This window comes from Centruroides sculpturatus, unplaced genomic scaffold (genome assembly GCF_000671375.1).
Source record: "Centruroides sculpturatus isolate CEXI.00-Female unplaced genomic scaffold, Cexi_2.0 scaffold134, whole genome shotgun sequence".
NCBI lineage: Eukaryota > Metazoa > Arthropoda > Arachnida > Scorpiones > Buthidae > Centruroides > Centruroides sculpturatus.
Window position 1 is genome coordinate 369578 of NW_019384368.1, and position 19504 is coordinate 389081.

General features: G+C 27.8%; 1 protein-coding gene across 1 annotated transcript in view; it reads right to left on the reverse strand.

Annotated features, from left to right (window-relative positions):
- Positions 1-19504, reverse strand: part of LOC111613082 (syntaxin-18-like) — a 72092-nt gene that overhangs the window by 48442 nt on the left and 4146 nt on the right. The window contains exons 2-6 of the mRNA XM_023354393.1: positions 16937-17001; positions 9951-10066; positions 5961-6038; positions 5519-5585; positions 556-706 (exon numbers count right to left, since the gene is read on the reverse strand). Of these exons, the coding sequence (XP_023210161.1) occupies positions 556-706; positions 5519-5585; positions 5961-6038; positions 9951-10066; positions 16937-17001 (477 nt within the window). The remainder of the gene's footprint in view (positions 1-555; positions 707-5518; positions 5586-5960; positions 6039-9950; positions 10067-16936; positions 17002-19504) is intronic.

Sequence of the window (19504 nt, forward strand, 5' to 3'; positions counted from 1 at the left end):
AAGACAAGCTTTGAACAACGGGCGTAGTCGAATGGTGCACACTCGGTAAGTAATCCTATAATTTTTTGTTTATAGCATAGTTTATACAGATTATTCCCAAAAAATTATACGTGTTTTGGAAATGTTGAGTGGAATTAGTCTAGAATCGGTTAATTTTATAGAAGAAAACCTTTCAAACAGCCTTAGTCCGTAAAGTTCACACCTATCAGGCTGCGATTGGCTCATGTATTTAATCATTCCTACAACGTAAATTTCGATTAATGTGGAACGTATCTAAGCGTTATAGGGGGGGTCTACTGTATATATATTATATTATATATTGTCTTAAAATTCATTTCAATGTTTTGAGTTACTGATTAAAACTGCTCATTTTTTAAAAATAATTTTTGAATCAAGAATGCCTTCAATATGTTCATGTTTTCTTATGATCACAACTTGTCAGATAGCTGACTTTACATGATTTAATTCAGAAAATTAAAAAAAAAACTAAGTATGATTTTATATAATATATATGTATATATATATTATATTTAGAAACATTTCTTATAATCTTACAATTTGTAATTCTTCACTCGACATTTCTAAATCTTCTCCAAAAGTAGAACTTATATCATTATTTGTTATTATTGCATTGTTTTTGTCTTCTTTAGATTTTTCTTCGGTGAAATTTGTATTCAATTGTTTATTATCTACTTCTAATCTTGCACTAAAAATAAAACAAAAGCAATTTATTTAGTTTGGTAAATTAAAATTATTTTATTTAATTATTAAAGAGTCAAAATGCTAAAAATTTAATAGAATAAAGTTTAAAGCACCCAATTAAATAAAAATTATTAAATTAAAAGCAAAACATTTTTAATCTGTTGCAACTAAAAATTTCAAATTTTCAAAATTATTTATTTCTAATATAAATATTTTATTTACTTTGTTTTCAAATAATTGCTTCAATTTAGAACTTTAAAAAATTTAGAAAATACTTCACATAAATATTAATTATTAGGCAGTGTGTAAAACTAAAAAATGTTTTTATTACTATTACAGGTATTATACTGTACAAAATTCCAAAAGAGCTAAAAAAGAAAATTGACTGTGTTTTAGGTTCCAACTAATTTAATAGAAACTATTAAAATGTATCATAAAATTGGAAAATATGTTTATTTATTAAATGTATTTTTTTTTTTTTTTTTTCATCATAATCATAATCATCTTTATTTGGCGTAAAAGGCTTTCGCCTGTTACAAGGGCGTTTGATTTTTTTAACAATGCGTATTAACATCACATATAATCATGTCTTAACAACACTGATATATACTATTTACAGATCTATAGAGTTACATTAATATTTTGTTATAATTATCATTTAGTGAATTGTTTAACATAGTTATATAACATATAAATCGTGTTAGTATTAGCTCTGTCAAAAGTATTAAACATCTCCTTTTCACTATTACAGTTAGTCAGCAGTCCCATCTGGAGCCTTTGTAGTTTATCTTTTTCATTACAGCATTCACATATAATATGAACTCTAGATAACATTTTTGTACAATTTGGACATATAGTTTGGGTATAGTCTATATATTTATCGTTTATAATTATTCCATTTTTATTTAACCTAATCTGTATAAAAAACTTTTTGATGTTAAAAGCTAGATTCGTCCATATATAATTATTATTTACTGGGTAATTTAAAATTGTTGCATACCAGCTTGTATTCTCCCGTTTTCTTATGTCTTCCATGTCTTGAACGATGGAGAGCTCCATAGCTCTGTATATTATTTCTTTGCTATACTGCTCCATATTATGTGTACGATCCAACAACAATTTAATAGAGAATCCGTATTTATTTACTATCTTCGATAGCTGTATTATCCAACTTCGTCTTAAATCCGTTTCCCGGTCGCNTACTTAGTTAATAAAAAATAAAAAAATAACAATAATGCTGCGAATTTTCGCGAATTTCGTCGTAAAATAAAACTTATTCAATATATCTACGTAATATGCGATTATACACGTTTATGTTAAATTAATATTGCCGCGAGATGTCGCATATTGCGTTTTATAGTAAAGCTTAATTAATTTTTGTAATATGCGATTTTTGACGTATATTTTAGCTTAATTATTTTGAAAAATTTTGCTAATTGCGTTATAAAGTAAAACTAATATTATATATATTTGATATATCCGAATTTGCACGTATATAATAACTTAATCAATCTTATTTAATAAAAAATAAATATTTTTTATTAAAAATAAATTGAAGAAAAATAAATATTACATTTATTTTTCTTCAATTTCTGTTTTCCTAACAAATATATAGTAAATGTTTAGAGACCAAGTCAACAAATAAAAAATACAAAGACAAGATGGATAAATAATTTTTTCGTGAATAACAACTTAATTATACATTTCTTATATTTCTGTATCATATCCTCTACTCTTTTCATTGCAGCAAATCATTGTAAAATATTTTAAAGATTGAGATGGGTGTAATATAATGTTAGAATCAAGAAACTTCTGAGAGTATTTATTAGTAATGCTTCTCATCTGTTTATTAATTCTTAGAAATACTAAATAAAGAATCAAAACAAAAAAAGATAAATACTATTTTAAATAATGAAATTATTATAAATTAACAATAAATATTAATTTTGTTTATTTTGGCAAAAAATTTAATTTCCATATTAACATAAACATATCTAAGTAATAAATCTAATATGCGTACTGCTATAAATAAAAATTTATATAAGTTTATGTTTGTGATAATTTAATATTATTTTCAACTTAATATTCATTAGACTATTATAAAAAGTTTTAAATTAAACAAAGATTTTTGAGTTAGCAAACAAGCTTCCAAGTTGCCAAAATTTTTCTTTTTCTAATAATCAATATAATAAAGATTTACTCTAGAAAATCTGTAATTCCTAATATTTATAGTCTATTAATCTTATTGAAATTTTATTGAATAAGATTATTATTATATTTATAATATTGATAGTTTTAAAAAACTTTTAACTTAAATAATATCATTAATCTAGATTGTTTCATGCATTCATTTATCTTCAAATTTCTTAAATATATATTCAAAGTTAACCATTAAAAAAAGAATTCAGATTTATAAATAAATTTAATGTATTATGCTTTTTTTAAGAAAACAGGAAATTAGTGTAATTGTACCAGAAATTGGCATTATAAGTCTTTTTTAGATTTTATATGTTAAGAAACATGTAAATATACAAACTTTTCTTTATACAAAAACCTATATTGAAAGGTGAACTTTTATTTTATTGACAGCTAATTTCAAAATTATTAGAGAATAAATACTTTTTTAATTATATACATAATTCCAGTAATTGCTATATACAGTTAAATATATCTTGTATTTTAAATATAATTAAAAAAGTAATTTGTAATGTTTATAGTAACATTAATTACAAGTAGAACATTTCTTTAAAATAATTTTTTTTTAAATACTGAATAACTATAATATTTCACCAGCTAACTGACATTTCAAAATCTAATTCCAAAACAAAAGCACCAGTGACTTTCCTTTGGAATAATTCTTACAGTATGTGTTTTAATTTAATTCTCTAATAACAAATGTGAGGATCTGAATCCAGACTTTCAGTATGTTTATATCATTATCTCCTAACATCACATCATAGCTATACTTTTGTTAAATAACTGTCAACTTTTACACCTGGGAGCAAAACATCTATTAAGTTCTCAGGCTAGTAATGACACTTTCTCATCACCTTTCAACCTAATATTTCGATTTCAACAGTACAACATATAGAACAGAACAACAAAGTGGGGCAGTTGTTGCCAGTTCTTCAATCGGACTACTCAATTTAATTTTCCTGTGAAAACTTTTACATGTAACCTATGCTCTTTTTGTTTGGATACCTCATCATTTTTGGATACCTCGCCTAATATCTTGTCTTGCCTAATATCCAGGATAAAGTCAGAACTATTGGAATTAGAACTGTCTTGCTAAACTTTGTCTTACCGACTGGCTACTGATCAAGATATCATAAAAAGTATTTATTGCCATGCGTATTTACTGTAAACTCTCTCTGTCTCTCTCTCTCTCTAGGGAATCGTGGAACATTAAGATCTGGTTAATATATCTAATATCACTGGAACCACTGTATCTAAAATCTAGTATCATTAAGATCAAAATGTCGTATATCCTGTATGGCCTATCGTTATCCATTAAATAGTTGTTACGCTAACCCATCTTTGAATAAATCACTTACAGTGCACTATATCTACCTCCATCCGAATCTGATCGCTCTGTTACGCGACCGCTCGCATGACCTAGTTAGCGTGGCTTCCATGTCAAACGAGACATGGTGGTGTCATCCTGACAGAGCATCAAAGAGGTGACGACCCTTCGGTCACACAAATGAAGCAGCTGAACAGTTTATACATTTAACTAGCTTAAAATTTTTAATTTTTAAAATGTCAAAAACTGATACAGTTACTCTACTAAACCCATTAAAAGAATAAAATTCAGTCAATTATCTGCAATAATTTTTGCTATTATTATAATTACAAATCACATGAATATATCTGTCAATATCACAACAGAATTTAACTTTAGGATCAAGTTTAAATAATTTATACATAATAATATGATTATGATAAAGACTGTGATCTTAGAGAAATTAGTATCTTATCTAATGTTTGGAAATTATTATAACTTATAAACAACTTATTATGTAATTGTTAATTACATAATAAGTTGTTTATAAATAAATTCATCATGTATGGTAATCAGTTAACTTTTTTCGTGTAATTAATTTAATTATTAATTATTGCTCATGTCATTTTTAAATTACTTTACATTTAATTAATTTTAAACTTTGCAATTATTGTGTTTATATGTAACTGTTTTAGGAGCTTGTCTTTAGACCTGAAGATGACTACTAAAAACAGTTAAAAACATTTGTTTTATTTATTTATTAATTTATTGTTGAATTTAAAGATTGTTGTCACTTTTCTTATTAACACTACAAAGTTATCTAGAGAAACATTCTATGATAAATAGTGTTGAATACAAAGTAGATCATAGCAAGTCAAAGTAAAAAATAGCATTGATTCTTTTCCAAAGACATCACTTTATTACATGAGAATCCAAGTGATATTCTACTGCTCACAGAATTGAAATTTCAATCTTTCATCTACTACTTCTAGAAGTCATAATACATTCTCTACCAAAGTGTAATCTAATCCATATGACTTTTATCAATTCATAACCTAAAATATTTCTGTGAATCAGCTAATGACAATAAGATTATAAATGCTCCTAATTGAATTCAAGTCACATCAAAAAACTTTTCTTTTGTATATTTACATATTTTTGAAGTTACAAATCATTCCATTATACAGGAGTATGTCAAAAACTGTTATCAGTATTGATCATCAACTAAAAAACTAAAACTAAACAAAAGTAAAAAAAAATTTTTGAAATAGAGAAATGCATGAAATATCTGAATAAAAATTTATTGTTACTTACAGTTTTTGCCTATCAAAAGCTCGTTTTACTCTGATGGCTCTTTGCTCACTATATACTTTGCAAACCACTGTAATAAGAAAGATAAAAAAATATATATGTGTGTGTGTGTGTGTGTGTTTCATATTAATTTATTTAGATATTCAATCACTTTATTTCTCAACAAAAGCCATTTATACATTACATAATACAAAGTGTTCCATTCAAATTTCAAACTTTTTCTCTTAATAAAACAATACTCATACTCTCAACAATCATTTACCAAAATTTAATCCCTTTATAACTTTTAAGAAATTTACAGATTTGTAAAATATTTATTTTGAAACTCTCATTAATAATAAAACAATATGTTAAGTATATCATAATTTTACTAATAAAATTATTATTTGAAAAGATAATATAAATTTTATTTTTAAAAATTAGATTAACAAGTGTAATATCTTACTTTTTAAAAAAGAATCTAATATTGCAATAACACCTTCTCTATGTTCAAGTAATTGAATTGAAGAAGTTTGCTTTTTAACTGAAAAATAAAGTTATTTAAATAACTGATTACTTCATTATTATTATCATTATCATTATTAAAAATGTATACAAAATAAATCTGAAACTATTTTAAATAAAATATGTATGTAGAATACATTATAATATACTTAACTAAATTTAACATAGGTGTTAGAACTGTATAACACTGGTGAAGCACCTAAGAGACTTTTGAAAATAAACTTTTATTGTACTTTATTGTTATTGTTTTATAAACTTTATTGTAAAATTGAAAATTTGAATTAATATTGAATAGATTGAGAAAACTCTAAAATTGCAGTTTTAATACTCTTCTGACCAATAAATAGATGGTGCATGTATGAAATGTTATCAGTATGGATAATCAACTAAAAAACTAAAACTAAAGTAAAAAAAAGTTTTGAAATAGAGAAAGGTATGAAATATCTGAATAATAAAAATTTATTGTTACCTACAGTTTTTCCCTATCAAAAGCTCATTTTACTCTGATGGCTCTTTGACAGCCTTTGATAGCCTCATGTCTTGCAGGCATATCTTATATGCATGATCAGTGGGAAAGCTAATACATTGAGCAATATTCAATAGCAGTGAGTCTAACTTCATGTGTAAATGAAACTGTATGCTCATATATGTTCATTACTATTTAGTAATAGTTTCAGTTTCATTAACAAAATAAGTAAAGTAAAAAATTAAGTATATCAAACATTGCAAAGTCCAACATGTATATAGAAATATAACCAAATGAGTGCCTTAAATAATTGGGCTATAACTCTGCTAATTTAATGATAATACTAAGTAATTTACTACTAGAGGTAGACATTAGGTGCCATCTCTTAACTAATTAATAATTATAATTTTAATAATTTAATAAATAATTTAGAATCATCTGGAAGAAAAGAACTGACCCAGGGCAGAACTTGAACCCACAACCTTTGTTTGTCATGCAGTGTGCTTGCTAGTTGTGCCATCCATAACTGAAGCTAGCCTTCACTTCCAGATGTATTTAAATTTAGATATAACCTTATGTAGTTAATCACAGTGCTGGCTGGGAACAACTCCTATGCCCACAGCCTAAGTACAGCTCCACAAAGCTCGCTGAGTGCCATTGGTTGGAAGCAAAGGCTAGTTTGGGGTCCAGGTGGCACAACATGGCAAGTGAAGGTTAAAGGTTCAAGCTCTGCCCCGGGTCAGTTCTTTTCTTTCAGATGATTCTAAATTATTTATTAAATTATTAAAATTATAATTATTAATTTAGTTATTATTATTATTTGTTTAACCACATTCTCAGCTCAGTATTGAATGTCATAAAAATTTGTATTAAAATTTTTAATATTTGTTTGATTTACTGTAAACTTTTTATGTAGCATCTACCATATTTTTGACTTTACCTATATTTCATGAAAATTTCTTTCGTAATAATTTTTAAAAAGTCAAAATAACCTAAAATCTTCAAAATACTTTATTTCACTGTTCTAATGAAGACATTAAAAGATAAAGTTTTCACAAACTCTTAAGTGCTTTAAAACCTTTCAATTCTTAATCAGAGATTTTAGAAGAAAGGGTAAAAAGATATAATTTTATGAAAGTTTTTTTGAATACAGTAGACTCCTTCACATCTAGTCCTCCCATATCCAGACTGATCAAAGACAACCAAAAATTTTTGAAAATATTGTAAACTGTTACAAATTTTACCTTTCCATACTACATTTATAAAAAAAAATTTTTTATTAAGATTACCTTGAAGTCTGTAGAAGAGCACAATGCATCAATCACTGCTGATGTGCTAATGATGAGGCTTTAGCATGATGTAGCAGCTCATAAGCAAATCAAGAAGAACAAAACAAGAAACTTTAATACAATACTTTCAAAATTAATTGTAATTATCAAAAATAAGTGTCAAAGTCAAAATAAATATTTTTTATACATAGAGTAAGTATGTATGTTACAGTTTTATTTAAAAATCATCATAGTCCCATATCTGGATTTTTTAAATATCTGGATCCAGTGCTGGCCCAAGGCAAGTTTTAGGATGGAGCGAGATCCTATTATGGCGCCCCCCCTTGGTTGCCTCTAATTTATACCCTTTAATTTACTTTACCACTGAGGTGCCTCTAGGACTTAGCACCTGGAGCGGCTGCTCCGTTTGCCCTATGGTAGGGCCTGCTCTGTCTGGATCACTCCCACCCACATTACTTCAGATAAGGGAGAGGATATGGGAGTCTACTGTATTAACATTTTAAAATTTTCCCTGAATCAAAAAGTTTGCAATTACTTGGAATTTTGTGAATATTTATATTTTTTATTGTCTTCCAATAAAAAGTGAAATAAATTATTTTTAAAAAATTATGCCTACTTTAATTTTACAAACAAAAAAACACCTATGGAACTTACGAAAAATAAACTTTGACTGTACTTGTGATTTAATATGGGAAATAGTGTGTTTTGAAATACAGTATTTGGAATAGCAAATGTTTATGGCAATTGCATTTCCATTCATGGAGAAATCATTAATTGAATTCACTATTTTTTCAAGGGCAAAAAATGCCCTTGGAAAAATAAATCTGGCACTTTATCTGACATGACTGGAAAAATATTGTTTATAATGTAACACTGTAAAATGTATATAAATGTTTTCAATAAAAACAAGTTAAAAACTTAACAGTTGTATAGTGTACATAAATACATATTTTTATTTAAGTTATAATTTCACAAAAATTAACTGACAGTCCACATTGTTTGACATTTCATCCTACCCATTTCATAACAATTGGCCTTGCCATTGCTAATTAATAGTTATAACTAAAATTTGGTATAATTTATAAAGTATGACACAAAATAAAATTTAAATTATTCTGTTAAAAAATTTCATCATAAAATCATGTAATGTTAAAATATATCATCATTCTGCTTTATTAATTTTATAAGTAAAATCTTAATCAAATATTGCAAACATAAAATTTTTCAGTTTTCAATTTATCTAAATGCAGGATGATTCAATCACTAGGAAACAAACATTTCTTAATAATATTTTTATTGCTTTATGGTTTTTTATGAGGCCATTTTCAACATTGCTTTAGGAAACCCTTGTTTTGTAAAATACAAGATAAATGTACGTAAATATTCATATAAAACCATAAAGCAATAAAATAATTATTGAAAATGTTTGGGTTTCCTAGCAAGATAATCACTCACTAATGAGTAACTATATTGCTTTACGTAAACATACTTTATTGTATTCTTTCATTATTGTTTACCTTTTTCATAAAAATACCCATTTGATAGTTTTATTAATTATTTTCCACTTACACACAATCAGACATTCATAAAAACAATGTGGAATTAATATAAAAACCTTTGAAGCTAATGAGAAATATCATTATATTTAATAAGAAGTGTTATCTTGTTTTTATTTGTAAAAATATCTCAACTTTTATATCTACATATATATCAATAATAATAATGAAATTATTAATTATTATTTACTTATTTACAAAATACCATGATCTGAAATTATATATATGTAGAGAAAATTTTGAATTAGACATTGAAACACTAATGTCTAATTCAAAATGATTTAATTAACTGAATGTTTTAATATACTAGTTTAATTTAATATAAAGTAAAATACATCACAAATGGATATGAGTCCAATTTTTCTTGCCATGTCCAATCACCAGAAACAACTATTTCCATTGCAGAGACAACCTTTCTTTAGAGGCTATGCCTCTGCACAAATATGCAAAACAGTTTAAAATGTCCGCAGGTGAACAATCCCAACACAATTAAAAATATAATATTTCTTTGTAGAAAAGGGCTGGCAGAATTACAATTTAATAAAAAGTAAAATACTAGTTTAATTTCACAAATAAAACTTTATTAAATATTCAATAATATAAAATTAGATTATACATACTTTCTTGATGAAGATTACGAAGAATTTCTGTGCATGTTAACATAAACGCCTGAGCATCATTATCAATTTGATCTCTTTCACTGTCTGTCATATGAGATGCATCATACATTAAATGACTGAAATATTAAAAAATTTAATAAGCAAAAAGTTTTTTAATTTTATAAACTTGAAAACTATATGCAATATAAGAAATAACTCATTTATAGTGGTTTACCATGAAACTAATTAAAATATCAGAAATTCATTTTATAGTGACTTCTTTCATTTAGATCAGGGATCACCAAACTAAAGCTCGCAGGCAGGATCCAGCCCACGAGGTCAGCTTATCCAGCCCTCCACCACACTGTGCCACAAATGAGCTAAAATATAATTATTTATATGGAAATATCATAGATTGTAGATAAAATTACTATGTAGAAAAAATTAAAATAAGTGTAAGTAAAAATGCCAAAATTCGTCAGTATGATTTTTGCATCTGAAAGTAATATAATTTTTAGGAAAATCAGTGAAATAAAAAATTTGGTAACTTTTTGCAACTTTGGATATCAGAGTGCATTTTGTACATTACCTGCAATGAAGTTTCAAAGAAAACCAATTATGAGCTTGCTGCAGCAATTGTGTTTGTGTATTGGTCAGGGCTGTGGAGTTGAAGTCATCAAAAATTCCTCTGACTTTGTTTTACTTTCCCAACTTGTTATGTACAGTACAGTCGACCCCCCCTACAACGCTGTTGATTATTCTGTTTTATATGAATTCCATGTTGTACAAGTCACTTAGATTTTACAAATACATGAGCCGTTCGCAGCCCAGCACACATATTTGTAAAATCTAAGTGACTTGTACAACGTGGAATTCATATAAAACGGAATAATCAACAGTGTTATAGGGGGTCGACTGTACATAAAAAACGAAAAAGTATTTGAATCATGTCTCATTTGGTCCTCCAAGTTTTTTGCAAATCTGTATGTTTGGAGATCTCTCAAACTCAAAAAATGTCAAATAAAAGGAAAAATTTGTGCACGTATGCATGTTGGCATCTAATCTGCTTAATTTCTTTATTCTGTTCTAAAATATTAAACAACATCTCAGAATGAGTAAAGTTTAAGAAACAAAATTTGGCACGGTAGCATGCGTATAAAGGCATTAATTCTATTAAATTTTGGTTCTTAATTAAAGGTTGACAGGGTAGACATAGAAGGGGTCATGTCATATCTCCAGTGTGGTTGGACTTAATGAATGTTTTACTCATTATTCACATTCACAATCTTATAATCAAGATGGGTTCATAATATCACAGTTCAAATGGTTAGGAGTTGAAACTTGAAATTTGGTATACAGTTAGGATACATCATAAGAATATACATTAAAAAGGGATTTTTCGAAATTCCTCTCGCAGGGGGAGAGGGAGAGGGTTATTGATTACCCTGAAGAATGATTGTACTGTAATATTTTAGATGTGGGTTTTTGCGTTTTTGTGGAAAATCGAACATAATTTTAGTCTCAGAACATAACTCTAATTAGTCTTAGAAGAGGGGACCTAATTCTTGCCCATGGTAAAAACGGGTAAGATCAGCTATAATCTAATAATCTTAATCTTCATTACCGTTACTTTTTGCCCAAGCAACATCTGGTTCATCTACTAGTTTTTTTCACAAAACTCGTCTTTACCCTCAAAATTAAGTTTGAGTACAGACAGAAAAGGAAATCTTACAAAATTTGAAGATGATATTTACTATGCACTGGAAAAAATAAGTCACATTGACAACTCTTCAAGTTCGGATGTTAAAACAGTCATACTGCACCATCCAGACATTATCCAAGATATAACATTGATTGTCACAGCATTGCCACCAACCAAGTTTCAGTAGAGCGTTTATTTTCTGCTCTTAAAATTATTAAATATGATTAAAGAGCTTGTCAGTGAATGCTGACTTAATAGAAATGATTCTTATTGTAAGAAGTAATTCAATTTATAAGAGATGAAAAATAATAAACTAATCAATATGGCAAAATAAGTAACCTTTTTCTTTACCAGTCTAAATGCTATATTTCTTATTCTTGGCTTAGTTTAATGTATCTGTATACTCAGGGCCGCCGTAAGCGGGCGTGCAAGGCGTGCACCGCACACGGGCGGCACGTCCAGGGGGGCGGCAAAGAGCCTTTCTGGCAAGCTCAGCATAGGTAGTCGTAGTTAAACAGGGGGCGGCATAATCGGTATTGCACACGGGCGTTCAAACAGCTAGCGGCGCCCCTGTGTATACTTATATATTATGTACATTTTTATTAAACTAATTTGTTTGAATATGAATGTATTTACTATTTTTATTCATACATGCTTACCAAATACCATTGCCATCATCAAACAAGTCAATAAATGTGAATTTATATATTCAGTTGATCTGTCAAATTTTCATGTTTAATTAATTTTTTAAAATCGTTTTATTTTGTATTTGTTAAAATAATCAGAATTGTCATCATTATTACTTTCCCAGCTGTTATAAAGTATATGCCTATAATAAAGGAAAAGAATGACAATCAGTCAGAAAATGATTTTCCCAGAATTTTTCTCTGTTAGACTCTGGAAGCCTCAAAATGTAGAAAAATGCAAAAACATTTGGGGTTTTTTCTGTATGCACGGATGTTAGAATGTATACCAAACAATTTAGTTCAACCATTTTGAAAATTAATAACTCCTGTGTTAAACCATCTGACTCCAATTCAAAATTATGTTCCCATACAGTCTAACATTCGTACATACAGGAAAAAACCTGACTCTTTTGCATATCTCAACATTTCAAGGTGTCCTGAGTCCAAAATTGTAAAAATTTGGGCTGGGATCATTTTTTGACTAATCACTACACTTTTCCTGTTATATATAACAGCCAGGAAAGTAAAAATTATCGAATACATATTTATATATTAACTATGTCATTATTTAAAGGAATCTTTTAGCTTTAGAATAAAAAAGTTTCTACATTCTATCTTTATTAGAACTATATTTATTGAAACTTATGTTATGAGGTCACATGATAACATCAGAATTTTTGGGCCTACCTTGTTAACAAGTCTGTCCCTCGTCAGAGTTGGAGTCCAATGGTAAAGAAAAGTCAGAGTTGAAGTCATGTAAAAATCTATTGACTCCACAGCCCTGATATTGGTAAATAAATATGTTAGTTGTCTTTATTTTTTGTAATCAGTGTGCTGTATTGAACAAAATGATTATGCAGCCCACACTTGTCATTCTCTCAGTTATGTGGCCTGCTGTGAAAAAGGTTTGATGACCCCCTGATTTAGATTGATGGTCCCCAAAATGAGTGCAACTCTCTCCTGGAGGTCGACCCCACCTAGAGTCATTGAGTAAACCTAGGGGTAAAAAAAAGCAAGGGCAGCAAGGGCATTAGAGTCAGGGTCCTGACCAAATAGTGATCATAGGCAAGGGTTGAGTCACTGACAACCTTTCCCTTTCCTCCATTAAAATGGATAAGAAGAAACATTATGTTTAATGATTTCCAGATATGGAGAACAATGTAGTTAAGGACACAAAGTTTGAGGTTCATAGAAAAGTTTCTCTAAGAATATTTCCAAGCCTCTCCCACAGAAGGTTAAGGGGAGTTGGGGGTACAGATGGAAGGTGTTGGGTATAAGTTTATAAAACAAAGGAGGTGGGAAAAAAGGAGGTGGGAGGTGGGAGGTGAGTAGCTCAAAAAGGTTTGGGAATCACTGATTTAGATAAATAAAAAATTATTTTTTATTAACAAAAAAGCATTTCAACTTTATAAATTAAAGACTTTTTTTTACACTATTTTATAATTATTTAAATTATAAAATAGTGTAAAAAATTAATAATAAATTAAAATAGTGTAAAAAATTAATAAAATATTAAATTAATTTGAGACTAATTCTTATTACAGAAAAAAAAAAATCCATGACATGACATTAAACAAAAAAAAAATATAGTCATTAAAATAATTATTTATTGAGTATAATCAATTCAATTAATAATATTGCAAAGCTCATTCATTCACTCATTGTTAAAACAAAGAAAATTAATATGATAATTTTGTATCAATATCATATATAACAATAAAATTTTTTTTCTTAAAATTATTAATTGCTAAAGTTTTCCTTCAGTTTTCCTAAATTTACACACCAGAATTATAAATAAAGATTCAATCTTAAATCAATTATCAGCATTAAGCTTATATTTAACAACTCATATGATTTAAATCAAAAAATAATGTTGTAAACATTTGACAACACATTCTAGAACTAGCACATATGGTATGTTACACTTCTTTTTCACCCTTAATAACACTATTTGTGTACAGTACAAGAGGTGTTTCCATACGCAGCCCCATTTTGGAGATCTTCTGTGAAGTAGTTGTTCATTGATTGGAAAAAGAAATTCTATCAAGGTTTCTACATCATATAATAGTTTATACTAAGTATATTGATGATATTTTTATTTTGTGGTGCAAGAAACCAGACCTCAATCTTTTTCTAAATAAACTCAATGACAATCCGTATGGTCTTCTAAAATTAGAACAAGAAAGTGATACTTCAGTACATTTTTTCACATATCTATCTATCATCTTCAAAGATGGTGAAATCAACACTAATATTTACTGTAAACCCACATAGCTATCTGTTTTCATTCCGCACATTCTTATGATCTGCTATCTTTAAAACTCAGCATTCAGGTCCTTAATACGACAAGCCAACACCCATTGCTTTCATATCATCAACATGTTGTACATTGAACTGAATTATATTGAAAAAATTTTCAAACATGGATTTCTTACAAAATTGATATGTAATTTAATTAACATCTTTAAAAACATAAGAGTTACATCTGCCCAACTGACATCTAAGATGAGAGTTGCATTACATTATTTTCCCAAATTAAAACAAATACATAAAGAACTAGCCAATATGAGCAATGTAAACATTGTATATTGTAATCCAACAGTCTTTGGAATTCTACATAATGACAAGGATTCTATCAGCCTCAATATAAGGATAAAATGGGAAGAGGCTAGAGATCATTAGACCAACTAAGAACCCTACTGTCATACTTGTGTTCCCACACCCTTTTTTGAACAGAGCATTTGATGGAACCAATGTACTCCAAATCTCCCTTACTGGAACACTGTAAACACCTGGGGCTCTAAGATCATCAGATTTGTCCTTTGCATTTCATAATAATAATAATAATATATATATATATCAATTGGGACCTTTTGTAAGCCAACTTGGTACCTGTTATGCCAACTATTTCTTTATATAAGGCATGTAAGTGTTGGTTGTGTTGCAATTCCTAGTTCTGTTGGAAGTCCTTTGGGTAATGGGGTTGCTGCACCTGGCCCGTTGGTTGCAGTAGGTATATGCCAAACCACGTATTAGGTTTCTTCTGTATTCATGTTTTATCGCAATGTCCTCAAGATATTGTAGCTCCATTACAGTGTCCTCCTAATGTTCCAAAATAACTGCTTCAGGGTTGATCTCAAACCTGAATCAGTCCTTGGGTAAGGTTGAAAGCATTTGTTGGATGTTTTGTTAAATGTTTTTGTTGCTGGACTTAATGGTTCATTTATGGTTATCATGTGTATCACTGGTTTGCATATGACATGTATGTAATATGTATGATATAATATCAGTATGGCAGCTTCTTGAATAATGTATTGCTAGTGATCTTGGGTTATTGGGTTTTATGGTAGCCTACCTACTTATGCTATCATATGTAACCGTAAGCAAGTCATCAGCAATGTGGGTGACCCACACTCAGAAATTTCTAGTTACTTCCTGAATATATATACAGTATATAAGTAATTTTAGTTAAAAATAATTTTACTTTTGTAAATTGCTTTCATAGAACATCATTATTTATCCTAATGATGACTTTGAAATTAATTTTTTTCAAAATCTTTTCTCTATATTCTGGGGAGTGTTCCTCTCAAATTTTGATGAGTTGAATTTTACATTACTGCACAAATATAAAATTAAAAATAGTTTAAGTAAATAGAAAGTGCTCTGATATGTAGAAATTTATATTTAAAAAGTAACTTAATTCTTTAATAATTTATTACATAACATGGTTTAAGCAAGTATTCCCTTCATTTAACTTTTCTGAGCAAAATAAATTTTCAAAAACTATTGCCATAGTTTTCATTTATATAAATAATCTTCATTTTTATAATTTACTCGAATTCTAAACATTCCAAAAGACAGATTAATAAATTTTAATATATATGTTCATAAATTAAAATTAATTAAAAAAACTAAAAATTAACAAAATTTAAAAAAATAATAATTAAGATTAAAGAAAAGAAAAGAAAACAAAATAAAATTAAACTAACTATAGCTTAAAATTAATGAAACCATTCTAGAATTTAAATTTAAATCAATTAATGTGCTGTATTTTGTTCTTTGAACTCTTTTGTGATCTGAAGATGAGATGTAAATCATCTTAAAAAACATTTTAACACAAAAAAAAGGTTCCTTAAAAGATTTTTAGTATTTTCAGTTTTTGGATTTATCGATGGAATCATTTGTTACAAAGGATATTCTTTTTTATATTTATTCTATAACAGATATTTGAAATGCATCCTATATAATCATTTCTGTGGTTCTCATAAACAGGATTTTGTAACAAGTGCAGATATGTTTATTTAACCATTTTAAATCTCAAAGACTTTTTTGATACAAGTTGTTACCAAGCAATATCTAGATCACTATCATTTAACAGTTGCTCAACTTTAAGCCATATCATAAAATACATTTAGTAAATCATTTCTCTTAAAAAAGTTATAATATAGAAATATTTTCTAAAAAATATTTAGTAGTGATAAATGTTAATGACACCTGCAGCTTCCAGAATATGTTTTATGGTTCAAAACCTTTAATACATTATATTTAATATCCATTTTATAATTGTGTGTATAACTATTAATAAAAACAAATATTTTAAAAAGCTTTTAAATACTCACTTAATATTTATATATTCCTTACGATGTTCCATTAAGAAATCATGCATTTTTGATATGCTTGTTAGCTATAAAAACATAACTTTTATTAAATAACAAAATTAATTTTAATATATTAATGAAATATATATAGTTATATACACATTGCTGTGTTACAATATATAACAGATCAAAATCTAAACTGTTAGTGGAGGTTTTAATAAGTACACTACTCATAATGAATACAACACTTGGACAGAAATAATTTTAGTATATTTGCAGTTTTACTAAATGTAGACAATTTACATGTTGCTTTCTGAAAATTACATATTTGAAACATATTATTTACAAAACTCAAGAAAAGAGAAAAAGTATATTTGTTTTTGAGAAATGAAAGATTGATCACTGGACCAAACGGCCACAAAGTCCAGCAGTTTCAGCTGTGATTCAAGTCTCTGTCAAGAATAAGCTGGGCTCAAAGACGATGTGCTCCATTGTTTCAGTTGAGTTTGTCACACAATAATAATAGACTATTTAAGAGATACTTTATTTAGTCAGGTAACTATTAATATTGCAATGATCTGTTAGTATTTGAGTCATTGAATAACTTAGGATAGAAGATGAAAAATAAAGTGTCTTATCAACTCAAAAAATTTTTTCTTATTGTCAATATTAAGAAAAAATTTTGGATTGTTACACCTTTGAATGAGTTTATCCACTGATTATTCCTAATATGAAGGGTGTGTTTAGAGGTATAGTTATTAAGTCGAATACAGGATGTACAGTACTTTAGATCCAGAATATCATTGCTTGCTGCTAATTTGGCTGTCTGGACTGCTATTTCATTTTTTGTTTCTGATATATCCCAATACAAAGTAAAAATTAATATTAACATTAATGGTGTCAAGCAGATATTGGATATATGTAAATTTTGGATGTTTTGTAGCTCTGTCTTTTAATTTAGACAGAACAATCTGGAGTCAGAGTAGACATCAATCACAACAAAGTTTGGAAACCTATTGAATTGCTTCACAGACTGTATCAAGTTCCATGTGGAAAATTTTGGTGTAAGCCATACACTTGAATTCAAGAATATAAAGGGTTGGAAACTTACTTTAAATATATATGTAGACTAGCATCAGCAGTTATGTTATTTTTAGAGCCATTTGTATACAGCAATATATCATCACTTCCTTGAGTTGAGAGATCTAGGCATACATTCCTTCTTCAGTAGTATGATGGGCAAGAATAGACAATCCTGCATTTTGATCTGGAAAGTAAGTTGAGAGAAGTGGCTTGTAATAGGCCCAGATAGTTACAGTTGATGTAATCTGACCTAAGGTAATATTTAAATATATTTTCTTGGGCTACAAGTGACCAAGGAATTAAATTAGTAATCAAAAGTGCTTATGTGAATGCCATTTTGTAGCTTTTTGAAACTTTTTGCACAAAGATTCTTTGGGTAATAAGGACTTTCTTTCAGAAACTATTTTCTGCAAAACACTGTCCAGGAACAGGCTGCATAAAGAACCATGGGTTGCACAGCTCCTTGATAAAGGATTTTCAATGCATTGGATTTTAGGTCCCATGTATTTCTAGAGCATCTGATTAATTGATTTTCCAACCATTTGGCTCTGCTAGAATGTAGTCAATATGATAGTTGTAATTCAGCTCAAGTATCTATTTCTGTGATCCATTCTATCTTCGTTCAAATACATTTTACGACAAAGTATTTGAATTTTCTGTTACAAAGTAAATCTTTGGTCTTTATTGGATTGAAAGTTAGATTTAGAGTATTTTCAGTTTCCTCTATTTGTAACAAGATTTTCTATATCTTAGACTGGATATCTGAAGGTATTCTGTCATGCAAGCCAAAGTTACATTGTCTGCATAAATAGTAATTAGCACAGTCAGCTGTGTCAATTGACAACAGTGGATTGAGCAAAGTATTCCAAGGAAAGGAGACAGAATAACACCCTGAGGAGTGGATTTGGTAAACAGGACTTCTTCACTTCAGGAAACTAATTGGTACAATCATTAGACTTCAGGAAACTAATTGGTACAATCATTAGAATCAAGAAAGTATATTTTCATTACATGACACATTCTATATTTTTAATATAAATATTTAACTTAAAGTAGATTATATAATACCACAGCAGTTCAAAAATAATTTTTTCATTAAGTATCACTGTTCAAAAAAATTTTTAAATATGAAATGATAAAAATTGCACCAATTATTTGATAAATTTTCAAGAAATATTTTTTTCTAATCAGCTATAATGTTAACTATACTTATTAAAATATTTTCTCAATCTATTACTAAACTTACAACAATAATATTATATTTATTAAATTAATTAATTAATATAACAAATTAAGAAATGATTGATAGTATCAGATGTATTTTTTACTTAGGTTTGATATAAAGTAACTGCACAAATAATATCAGAGAGAAAATTATTTGTAGGATTAATTTCATATATTAGTAAGTTTGAATAAAGGTTATAAAAAAACTAATATAATATAATCTGCTTATTGTAATCATGGAAATTGTTATCAATTGCTTAATATTATCAGAATTAGCATGTC